The sequence below is a fragment of the Corylus avellana genome, chromosome 9, assembly GCF_965113065.1.
Source record: "Corylus avellana chromosome 9, dhCorAvel1.hap1.2, whole genome shotgun sequence".
Classification (NCBI taxonomy): Eukaryota; Viridiplantae; Streptophyta; class Magnoliopsida; order Fagales; family Betulaceae; genus Corylus; species Corylus avellana.
Window position 1 is genome coordinate 14,574,247 of NC_142498.1, and position 12,601 is coordinate 14,586,847.

At 38.3% G+C, this 12,601-nt stretch overlaps 1 protein-coding gene across 3 annotated transcripts in view; it reads right to left on the minus strand.

The window, feature by feature from the left end:
- Window positions 1-626: 626 nt before the first annotated feature.
- EMB2191 (Cytidine/deoxycytidylate deaminase family protein) overlaps window positions 627-12,601 on the minus strand; it is a 33,835-nt gene continuing 21,860 nt past the window's right edge. For 2 of the 3 annotated variants that reach the window (XM_059603976.2, XM_059603974.2), the window contains exons 5-8: window positions 6,724-6,883; window positions 6,525-6,621; window positions 1,855-1,958; window positions 627-1,087 (exon numbers count right to left, since the gene is read on the minus strand). In XM_059603976.2, coding sequence (XP_059459959.1) covers window positions 1,044-1,087; window positions 1,855-1,958; window positions 6,525-6,621; window positions 6,724-6,883 — 405 coding nt within the window. In that variant the 3' untranslated portion in view covers window positions 627-1,043. Of the gene's footprint in view, window positions 1,088-1,854; window positions 1,959-4,567; window positions 4,750-6,524; window positions 6,622-6,723; window positions 6,884-12,601 lie in introns of those variants that run through there. The other variant, XR_015909099.1, reaches the window with a different exon arrangement.

A 12,601-nucleotide genomic window follows, 5' to 3' on the forward strand; every position in this document is an offset into this window, starting at 1 on the left:
TTCTAACTTCTAAGTGGTTTTCTCCACATTTTTGTCCTCTATCTTTGATGGTAAATTTCTTCGTAATCGCCTTTACCTGTGGACGTACTGCACACTGAGAGAACCACGTGAATCTTGGTATCATTGTGTATGATTGTCTTGTTTTATTTACCATAATTGTGGTATTTTGCACAATATTCATGATTATACTCACCATTGACGTTAGTATATTCAGGCTTGTGCACCCTCCACAACGCCAACATTGTCGTGGTTGTGCCACACTTGACATCAACATAGTCACAAGACCCGTGACGTAAGCATTGTCACAAATCAAGCAAGAATGTGTTTCCATTACCATGGTGTCAACATAGTCAATATTAGTCATGGTCAGATGATACCCTACACGTCAGCATAGTTGGGGCAAGTAAGGATGTCTCTTCAATAAAGTTTAATATCACTCATGACGACTGAATATTCACGATTAGAGAATAGAGAGCACTTTGAGTTAAAAACATTTCCGCATTTTCACACATCCAAGAACTTAAAATTATACATCATAGAAATCCTAATATTTATACTCTTGATAAGTCCGTAAAGACTTAAAACCAAGGGCACGTGTTTGGAGTACAGTCTTTGGAGTACATTAATTAATATCAACACCTCGTAGAATTGCCGAAGTCCAAAATAACTCTAAAGAGTAAAGATATTTAGTAAATTGTTATACGACTAGCATACAACTTGATGATGTTGCAGTGATAATCAACGGATCAGATTATCCATTAGATCAGCAGTTGTAAAAAAAAAATAATAATAAGGGCTAATTTTCACTACCATGTTATCCCAATCAGTTGTATAGCAATTTACTTAATAATATTACTCAATTTAAAAGGGTACTACAATCTACAACAGCACTTAGCATAATGTCCTGGAAGAAAACCTCAAAGAATGTTTGAAGATACACATGTAGAACTCAAAATACTTTCTGTCAGAAATTATGGGTGTGCACTCAAGCTCACCAATCCAATATAATTAGCTGGTAAGAACCGACCTGCATTTGTGCATATTCAGCGCGTTGCCTGGTGAGCTAGAGGTCTGTGAGGCTTTGGAGCTGAAACAAAACAAAATCATTATATGTATAACTTGATTAAGTTATACTGACTACTAGACATCCAACCATCACTTAAGATTCATGTTGATACTGCAATATCAGCTTATTCATTGACATCTTCCAGCAATAATTATTACATATAACTCTAGTCAGGATTGGGTTATAGAATTGAACCGTTCTTTCGTTTCCGGTTGGGCTTATGGTTCATTATCTACTTTTGGACATAGTACTATGCAGTAATTCTATGACATGAAAAGCATACATTTATGCCGGGGTCATTAGTGTAATATGTCTGTTTGCTTGATATACACAATTGATCGACTTCTTATAACTTGAGCTTTTAAATTGGAAGGTATCTAACATGGTATTAGAGCCTTGGTTTAATCTTGAGAAGCCCTTTAATTTGGTGATTTCTTTTGCTGTACTGTGCAGGGCTGACATTTGGTGCACAGGCATGCTTACTGTTTGTTTCTTTAACAAACATTATTGGCTTACTTGCTAATAGCTTAAGATTTTTAGTTGAACAGCTTTCAAATTTAGAAAGATCGAATGTGTTACTGGTTTCAAATGTCATGGTTAGCAAAGAAATTTTGTATGAGTAATAATTTATAGTCTTGGGAAGGATGTGTGAGTCAATAAGTAATTATCAAACAGATTTTCAAATGTGACTTATTTCTTTTGTGTGTGTAATCAAATGCTTTCAAAACAAGAATTATCACTTCCCCAAATGCAGTCAAACAGAGTCTAAATAGGATGAAGTTAAATACCATTTGGGTTCCCTTGTTCATAGAAGGTTCGCAGAAGAGAGACTGCTTCTGATGCCATTATTCCTCCATTACATTTGAAACCTTTGCCTTGTGGAACAGCACCGCTACCAATAAAAATGAAGTTATAGACAGCCCATTCATATGAATTGCATCATGTATTAATTAGTCACAGAATATGCATCCAAAAATAAATAATTTAAGTTATCCAAAACACTCTTTAGCTTCCTACATTGGGGATCAGACTCCAAGTCTAATATCCAATCATAACATTCTCGGGTTTCTACATGAGTCAAGCAGAAAATTGTAGATTTCTTTGTTTGAGATAAACACTCTGAAAGCATAGAACCCCTAAAGAAAGTGGTTGCAACTGTTGGTCGGTGACAAAGAGTTGTAGATAAAAACAAGCAAATTACTTAGTAAGGATATATACTTCTGAGAAAAGAACAAAGGATAATAGATGAAATGGGACGTATTTCCATCATTAAAGACTAAATGAAAACTTAAATCCATTTCCAACAAATCAATGTTGTTTCCCCAGAAATATTCAGCACCCTCTTTTATGTAATAAATAGGGTCGATCAGACTTTTATCATTTACTACAGAACATCTACAACAAATCCTTGACGATTCCAGCTTCTAAAAAATGCCTCGTAGTTCAATCAGTATTCATTTAACCGGATTGAGTTGTGGCTCATGTCCTCCCAGACTCATTTACCCCAATCAATAAAGTCATATCCTGTTTGTGGTGTTCTAGTGGGAGTTGCCTTGCTTTTCCTTCCAAGGATACATAACATCAATGGTGCAGAATCTCTCTCTCTCTCTCTCTCTCTCTCTCTCTCGTGGAGAAGTAACATGGTCAACATATCCTGTTTGCGGTGTTCTAGTGGGAGTTGCCTCTCTCTTAACATACCCTGTTTGCGGTGTTCTAGTGGTGCAGACTCCCTCTCTCTCTCTCTCTCTCTCTCTTAACATACCCTGTTTGCAGTGTTCTAGTGGTGCAGACCCTTGCTTTTCCTTCCAAGGATACATAACATCAATGGTGCAGAATCTCTCTCTCTCTCTCTCTCTCTCTCTCTCGTGGAGAAGTAACATGGTCAACATATCCTGTTTGCGGTGTTCTAGTGGAGTTGCCTCTCTCTCTTAACATACCCTGTTTGCGGTGTTCTAGTGGTGCAGACTCTCTCTCTCTCTCTCTCTCTCTCTCTCTCTCTGTGAGAAGTAACATGGTCAACATACAAGAGAAGTCCCTGAATAAGCATGATATCTAAGAAACTCTCTCTCTCTCTGAGAAGTAACATGATCAACATACAAGAGAAGTCCCTGAATAAGCATGATATCTAAGAAAAAAATGAAAGATTTAGAAAACCCAATAAAGGTGACAAAGAAACATGTGAAAGACACCATCAATCAGATCAGGAACGAGGATACGGGACCCTAATGTTATGACATCAAAATCCACTCCTTCAAATGTGCGGCAATTCCACCCAAACCAAATACACCACATTAGGACAAAAGGATAGCATTCCGAATTAATACTGTTTTATGCCTTCTAAAATTCCCTTTCTAACAATTCAAAGAAGACGACAAGCTCATAATGAAATTAAGAGCCCGTTTGGGAGTGCATTTTTAAAGAAATAATATGCGTTTTTAAACTAAATCGCAATTTTGGAGTGTTTGGGATTGCAATTTTAAAAACGCAAATTTTAAAATCGTGAAAAAATTCTGTGTGATTTTAACATGTTTTACCAAACGCTTGTGCGATTTTAAAAAATGAAAATTTAAAAAATGCAGTTTTTAAAATCACACTTATTGAAATCGAGCTCCCAAATGGGTTTCTAACTCTAGAAACTTGATTTTAAATGACAGAAGATGAAGAGGAAGAATAAGAGAAGTTTTAATAAGTAGAGATATGAAATAGGTTAAACTAGTCCGAATAAGTAGGTTTCTGAACAATAGATAAAAGCGAGGGTGAATTACACTTCTTCACCCCAAACCTACCCCCACAACTCTCTTTCCCCAACTACAATAACTGGAATTTCCTCTTCAATCTTTAAATCGCTGTAATTCTCTCCCTAATTCGAATATATTTGTTTCAATGCCCCTCCACCAGTCTGATTGTTAATTTGAACAGAAAACGTAAGATATGTATTGGACGCGCTTCCTTGCTAGGTGAAATGACTATATATCCATGAAAGGATTTCAAGTGGTAGTTTTGCACGAGTAGTTCTCTTTTTGGTGGATTGGTTGGGGGAGGATTTGAACTGAATAAGGGATATATGAGGCCAGCCGAGATCGTGGTAAAGGTCATGACTCTGTACCTCTTGTGAAGGTGATCGCCAGACTATTGATATTAGTTATGATTTGCATGCGAGTTATGGCAACCAGGTTATGTACTCATATGGCCTTGTTTGGTAAAGGGGTTGGAGTTGGCTTAGATACTGTTCATCACCATTTCCTAAAAAAATTAACATCAAAACATTTTAACTTTTTTACTTTTTATATCACATCATTCACTTTTTATTATTATTCAAATAAAAAAAATCACTACAAAACAAAACTTTTTCACTTTTCCATATCACTTTTTTACTTTTTTATATAAAACATTCTTACTTTTTTTTCACATCAATCTACATCAACTACAATGTCAAGGCCAACTCATTTACCAAACACCACCATGACTCAAGGCTACAATGTTAGTGCCAGCTAATCTTACCAGAGCTGAGTACTCAGCCGTTATTCAATGGGTGCTATTGCTCTGCACAATGGCATAACCCGCATCAGTGGAATTGTCAATTTTGGCCATCCATCATTGAAGTCTACATCTTCCTTCTTTGCGGCATTTATCTGATTTAGTGTGCAGCTTGCCAATCATGCCAGCATCATTGGGTATCTTTCCTTCACGAGTCAACAATCATTAGTTAACTCCAGTTAAGCTTGTTATAATGATGTGAGGGTTCGGGCTAGACATGAAGTATGTTGGGATTTTCTTAAGATAAAAGGCAGCCTGATCCAAGACTTCTGAAGGATTTAAGGTATATATCCATTGATAAGAAAACAAGAACTGAAAGCTACCAATTCATCACTGAAAGAAGCTAGACTTCCCCTAAACCACACAGTGAGGGACCAGCAGGTTCATCTGAATCCTTGGAAAGAGAAATTACAGAAAACTACAATTTCTTAATAAGCCAGACTGCCCCATAACTTTTTATTCTAATTCATCTCTAAACAACTAAAGGCTCATCTCAAGAAAATTGAGAAGCTACTTCCCTGATGACCTGATCTACCACATCAAAGCTTTTCAATAATTATCTATGCCACCTCCTTCATAGCTCTCATTTCTAAGACCATTCCACAATCATCTGTTATACTGTTGTGAATGCTTGCCTTTCTAATAGGTCATACATATTGATGCAAATAATATGCTGTGGAGGTGGGGAAAATACAACAAGAGAAGAGGAACAGCTGATTTGAAAGCAAACACAGCATTTTGTTAAGAATCCCAACTGGAACACGCTAGAGGAGCTTAAATATTTCAGTCAGATTTTCATTTTTTTAATATTTTCCAATCATAGGTGTTTTGGTCTTTCCCTGTCATTCACAGCAGCTGGTTAGTTCGGATTGATTATGTAGACCTATATAAGGCACGTATTAATGTTCTCTAAAGTCAACAAAAGTTGGAATAATAGAAACCTATACAAGGTATGCAATAATGTTTTCAGAAGTCAATGACAAGTTGTGTACAAGATATTGATATTTTCAGCGGGGAATGAAAGAAATGGAAATAATGTTTTGAAAAGCCATAACACACTTTCTCAAAACCATTAACAAACAATTCAAAATATAAAACACTTCTTAGAAACTTTTCACACCTTTCTTATAGGAATATTTTGAGAAAACAGGTTATTAAATTCACAAGTGTAAGAGCTAACTCATTACTTTAAAAAATTAAAATGTTAAAAAAAAAAATTATTTTATTAAAAAAATAAAATAAAGCCCAAAAAAAAAGATGGGGAGCTCAAGCCGCCAGTGAAAAGGGGTGACTCACATAGCCACTCCCAACGGAAGGGTTTCGTATGACCAACTCCAACCCAAGGGTGGTAATGCAGCCACCCCAAAACACAGGGGTTGGCTCACGCAGCCACCTCAACAGTGGGGGTGGCTGCGCAAGCCAACCCCTCTATTTGGAGAGGCCACACAAGCCACTCTTGGATTGTAGGTGAACGCACAAGCCACCCCTTGGCTGGGGGTGACTACGCAAACCCCTTGTGGAGGTGGACAGGGTGGCGGTCCCCATCTCGCACAGCCACCTCCAATAGAGAGGGTAGATTGTGTAGCTACCCCCAAGCAAGGGGATTCACACAGCCGCCCCCAACCAAGGGGTGGGTTGTGTGGCCAACTCCAACCCAGGGGTGGTAACGCAGCCACCCCCAAACAGGAGGGGTTGGTGGCCAACCATGTTGAGGGTGGCCGTGCAAACCAACCCCTCTATTTAGACCCTCTATCTGATGAATGAAAGGACTAAATTGAAATTACAAAAATAGGGAAAAATTCAAACTATTTAAAATTTTAGGGTCCAAAAGTACAGTTTAGCCGAAAAATAAAAAGCAAGTTTCCAAGTAATAAAACAATAAATTGAACCAATCACCAAAGACTTGAGTTCAGCAATGAACCTTTCACATGGCTCAGAGCGACCTAAGTTCAAAGACAATATTGATCCACAACCTCCAAACTTATCGTTTGCACAGCCATAAAATACTTCCTTTATACCTATAGAGAGAACAAGAGAAAACAAGTTAATGCGTATCAGAACGCAACTTAAAAAATCAAATAAATTAGCTTTGATAGAGCAGAGAGATTATAAGAGCATACCAAGAATTGATAAAGCAGCTGCACACATTATGCATGGTTCACAAGTAACATAAAGGTAGCACTTTGAAATTTTTTTAGCAACTTCTAACTTTGAAAGTCCATTTCTTTGCCAGCCCTCAAGAAGAACATCAATAGCTTCCATTTCCGCATGCCTCGTTGCCTGAACACAAATAACAAGTAAAATTTTACTTTAAAATCATAAAACCCTGCAAAATTAGTTCGAAGTAGAAGTCGCAGCTGAAAAAACATTAAAAGGCAGAAGGCCCTCAACTTGTACATAAATTAGGGTTATTATATCAGTAAGAGATCAAGGTAATAACATATGGTGACAAACATACTTATTCTAGAATTATTGTTTGAAAAGTCACAAGCAATAATATCAGTAAAATACTTGGTGAAAAAAAAAAACGTAATTGGTAAGTTATCCATGGGTCTTCTACTCACAGCCTCGCCATTTATCCCATTCTTGTTCGGGAAGAGGTGCTATTTGAGCTACACTTGGATTGGCATCAAATAAATAAAATTTAGTATATTGTATCAAATACCCCTTGAAGTGAGGCCTATTTCTATCGACACCCCCTCAGCTTCCAAATAAGCAACTAATACCCCTTATACTACCCATTATTCCTAAAAGATCACCTCCATTATGCTTTCCATTTATTTGACTACTGAAAATCAGTTTTGTAGGTCCCAATGCCATGCCAGATATCCTTTCCTGCCAATAAGCACAACAGAATTTACAAGGTTTAATTGTTGTGCTTCTCGGCCGTCGAGAAGGTTGACCTCCCACAATCTCTGTAGCTGGGAAACCCTAACCCACAACGAGAATCACTTCATGACCCCTCTGTGCCTTTTTTGCTGTTCCAGACAGCACAATTTTGGAGAACCTCGTATTGTAGAGGCCCATGCCTTCTACAACTTCTAGATTGCCATCAAGAACATCCATTCCGAGATATACTACATGTTGCTTGAAACCTACTACTCGGGAAAGGAGCATTGCCTCTTCCACATGCTCAAGAGCGTCCCTTGCATAGCCAAGAAGGCCAAGTGGGACCTGCACTAGATCGAAAGCTCCAAGCCCTTTGTGGAGAGGCTTGTGTCCTTCAATTTGTGTGGAAAGGATCTTCATCTCAGGAAGTTTTGGATCAACATTTTGGCTAAAATTCAGTTGTGCTTTATTTATTTATTATTGTTTGAATATGTAATGGTTATTTATTTTTTTACAACGGGAAAGAATATCTGACAAGGAAATAGAACCCATAAAATGTCTTTCTACTAGCCAAATGGATGGAAAACCTAATAGAGGGAGTCAATTAAGATTATGGATAGCATAAGGAGGAGTGTCAATAGGTCAATAGAAATGGGCTGTTACGCAAGGTCTTAAGAAGGATCAACACCACCACCCCCCCACCGCCATCCCCCCCGCGGCCCCCACAACCAGGCAGTTGTCTTCCCCCTTCTAAAAAAATCCCCCAAACCAGGTTAAAAAAGGTATTAAGAAATATAAGTATGGGTATTCATTAATGTTAGGAAAGTGTATTAGGGTTAATATGTTATATGGGTATTTTGGTCTTTGTATTCTAAGTTGCAATATATATATATTGCAACTTATATACATATAACATATTAACCCTAATACACTTTCCTAACATTGATGAATACCCATATCTATATTTCTTAATTAAGAGAATACCAATACCTAAATACATGTCATTTGAGAGGAAAGGGGTAGTAAGAGAATACTGACATATATATATATATTGCAACTTAGAATACAAAGACCAAAATACCCATATCACATATTAACCCTAATACACTTTCCTAACATTGATGAATACCCATACCTCTATTTCTTAATTAAGAGAATACCCATACCTAAATATATGTCGTTTGAGAGGAGAGGGGTAGTAAGAGAATACTGACAGCTCCCCTAGTCCTTCTTCTATTCTTCATCATTTTTTTTTCCTGCTATTTGTTCTACGGATCATGGCAGTATGAAAATTGGACTTCATGACCATGAATGGGGGTAGATGGCGACGATATCACCGTCATTAGAGGTGTGATGTCGTCGTCATCGCCGCCGTCAAGTTTGTCATCGTCAGCCGTTGGGGTGTAACCAGTAGTATCGTGGCTGTTTGGGTGCGAGTTTTTCCCTAAATAAAAATATATATATATATATATTTTTTTTTCAGTCAAGGTGTATGGGTGTGGTTGTCGGCGTTGTATGTGGTAGTTGCAGTGGTCATCGGAGTGGTTGTAGTGGTCATCGGAGAAAACTTTACTTCGGTGGAATGTTGAGTTGTTGTTGAAACCTTGCTCTGTGGTCATCAATTGCTTCTGTAGCCTCTATTTTTGGTTCCGGCATGCTCTGCCTATCTCCGGCGAAGGTTCCTCTCTGGTTTAACTTCTGTTTTTAGTATTTCCAGCCTGGTCTGCCTGTCTCCAGCGAGTTTGTTCTATCTCCGGCGAGTCTCTAGCGAAGGTTCCTGTTTGGTTTTTCAACTGTATTTCCACTGGTTCTCCTCTTTCTCATTATTTTACTGATTGGCGTTGGTTTGTGTTAAAGGGATTTAGGGTTTGCATGTAAAGAGAAGAAAGAAGAGGCTTTGTTGTTTCACTTAGCCTTCTCCTCTCATACTTCATATATATATATATATATATATATATATATATATATATATAATGTAACATTGAGTACAAAGACCAATATACCCCATATAATATATTAACCCTAATATGCTCATCTAACACTCCCCCTCAAGCTGGAGCATAAATATCATATAAGCCCAACTTTGAACAAATAAATTCTAACTTCTTTCGACACAAGGACTTTGTAAACATATCAGCTAGTTGATCTCCAGACTTCACAAATGGTGTAGATATATCTCTGCTGAGTATCTTATCTCGAACAAAGTGACAATCGATCTCAATATGCTTAGTTCTTTCATGAAAAACAGAGTTAGATGCAATATGTATAGCAGCTTGATTGTCACAAAATAACGGGATAGGAGTAGGAGCGGTGAATCCAATCTCCTGTAGGAAATGTTGTAACCACGTCAATTCACTAGCAGTATTAGACATTGCCCTGTATTCTGCCCCAGCACTCAACCGTGCCACCACCGTCTGTTTCTTACTTTTCCAAGTCACCAGATTACCACCCAAGAATGTGCAATACCCTGTAGTAGATCGCCTATCTGAGAGGGAACCTGCCCAATCTGCATCAGTAAACCCTTCTACCCGGAGGTGTCCATTCGGTCTATACAATATCCCAAGGCTAAGAGCTCCTTTCAAATATCGAATAATACGAGTAACAGCTTCGCAATGTAAAACTCTAGGAGCCTCCAAGAATTGACTAATAACACCAACTGCATATGAAATGTCTGGCCTAGTAATAGTGAGATAATTCAACTTTCCAACCAAACGACGATACCTACTAGGATCTTCAAATAATTCTCCTTCATCTTTTACTAATTTCTGATTAGGATCCATTGGAGTGTCAACAGGACGAGCATCCAAGAGACCTATCTCTTCTAACAAATCAAGTGCATATTTTCTTTGAGATAAATTGATACCCTTTCGGGATCTAGCAACTTCAATCCCCAAGAAATATCTGAGTTTTCCCAAATCTTTAGTATGAAACTTTTGCTGTAAAAACAGTTCAATCGAGCAATACCTCCTGAATCATCACCTGTAATCACAATGTCATCCACATATACCACAAGAAGAATGTAGCCTGCATTTGTATACAAGTGAAATACTGAATGATCTGTCTGACAACGCTGAAGACCAAACTCCATAACGGCCTCAGGGAACTTCCCAAACCATGCCCGTGGAGATTGCTTGAGACCATACAAAGCCTTTTTTAACTTACAAACACAACTCCGATACTCCCCCTGAGCAACAAACCCAGGTGGTTGCTCCATATAAACTTCCTCATGTAAATCCCCATGTAAAAAGGCATTGTTGACATCCAACTGAAATAAGGGCCAATTAAGATTAGCAGCCAAAGAAATAAGAATACGAACGGAAGAGATTTTGGCAACTGGAGAAAACGTCTCATCATAATCAATACCATATGTCTGTGTATAACCCTTAGCAACCAAACAAGTTTTCAACCGTTCAACAGAACCATCAGGATTAAACTTAACCGTGTATACCCATTTGCAACCAACAGTCTTCTTAGCAGGGGGTAATGAAACAAGTTCCCACGTTCCATTTTGATGTAAGGCCTTCATTTCCAATTCCATAGCTTGCCTCCAACCGAAGTCAGATAAGGCATCCTGCACTGTCTTTGGGGTGGAAACAGTTGAAAGATGGGAAATAAAGCAAGAATGGGAAGGAGATAAAGAACTAGTGGATACAAACTGACTGATAGGATGTTTAGTAGTGCAAGAACGTGTACCTTTCCGTAGGGCAATGGGCAAGGAATCAAATGCAGGTGCCAGCGGATCCGAAGACGGGGAGGATGATGGTGGAGGTGCAGGAGCTGATGGTCGTGGCCGACGTGTATAAACCTAGAGATGAGCAGGTGAAGGTGGAGGCAACATGACAGACTTAGAGAGATATGGAACAAGCAGCGGAACAGACACGACATCAGGCTCAAGGGTAGACGCTCCGAAAGACGCATCAACAGGAAAATAGGAAAGAGACTCAACAAAGGTGACGTCAGCGCTAATAAAGTAGCGGCGAAGAACAGGACTATAACAACGATAACCTTTCTGAGTTGTGGAATAACCAAGAAAGACACATTTGGTAGAACGAGGATCAAGTTTATCATAACCAAGACCCAAATTATGAACATAACAAACACACCCAAAAACCCTAAGTGGTAAAGCAAATGGGGGTGAAGAACAGTATAAGAGAGAATGAGGAGAAGCACAATCTAAGACCGAGGAGGGCATTCGATTAATGAGGTAACAAGCAGTAAGAACAGCGTCACTCCAAAAATGTTTGGGGACATGCATATTAAATAAGAGACAGCGTGCAACATCCAATAAATGACGATTCTTGCGTTCAGCCACTCCATTTTGTTGTGGAGTGTGAGCACATGATGTTTGATGGCTAATGCCTTTATCAGACAAATAAGAGGCAAAAGAACTAGATGTGTATTCTTTGGCATTATCAGAACACAAAATACGAATTTTCTTAGTAAATTGAGTCTTAATCATATTATGAAAAATCTGAAAAACAGAAAATAACTCTGAACGATTTTTCATTAAAAATAGTCAAGTCATACGGGAAAAATCATCCACAAAGGTCACAAAATAATGAAATTTATTGGATGCAATATTCATTGGACCCCATACATCAGAATGAACTAACTCAAAAGGATGTGAAACACGACTAACAACTCTAGACGGAAAAGAAACACGACGGTGCTTACTAAGCTGACAAGCTTCACAAGACACGGACAACTTGTTTCGAAGACTCGGGACTTGATGCTTCAACGTAGGAAGGGAAGGATGACCAAGACGACAATGCCACTGAAGAGTTGAGGATGACGACTGTAAAGCACATGAGGAAAATGAAGGTGCAAGATCCAGATGTCCTTGGCACTAGGCAAGTAGATGCATGAAGATCCAATGTGAGACTCAATACTATTCAACATAAGAGATAATTTGATTATCTTCTTGTTCCCAAAGGCTAGGAGGATACTCTGTAGGCATACCCGAGGTTAAGTGAATAAACAAGCCCTTGCCTTTGAGAAAAACTTCAACAGACCTTGCCCAATAAATATAATTCTTTCCATTGAGCTTCACAAGAGTCATAGGAGCATTAACGAAGGAAGTTTCAAGTTTAGAGGCCATAATCTCAACAACAAAGAAGCCAGACTCCACAGAAATACAAAAAAAAATAATAGTAACTGTTACAACCACTT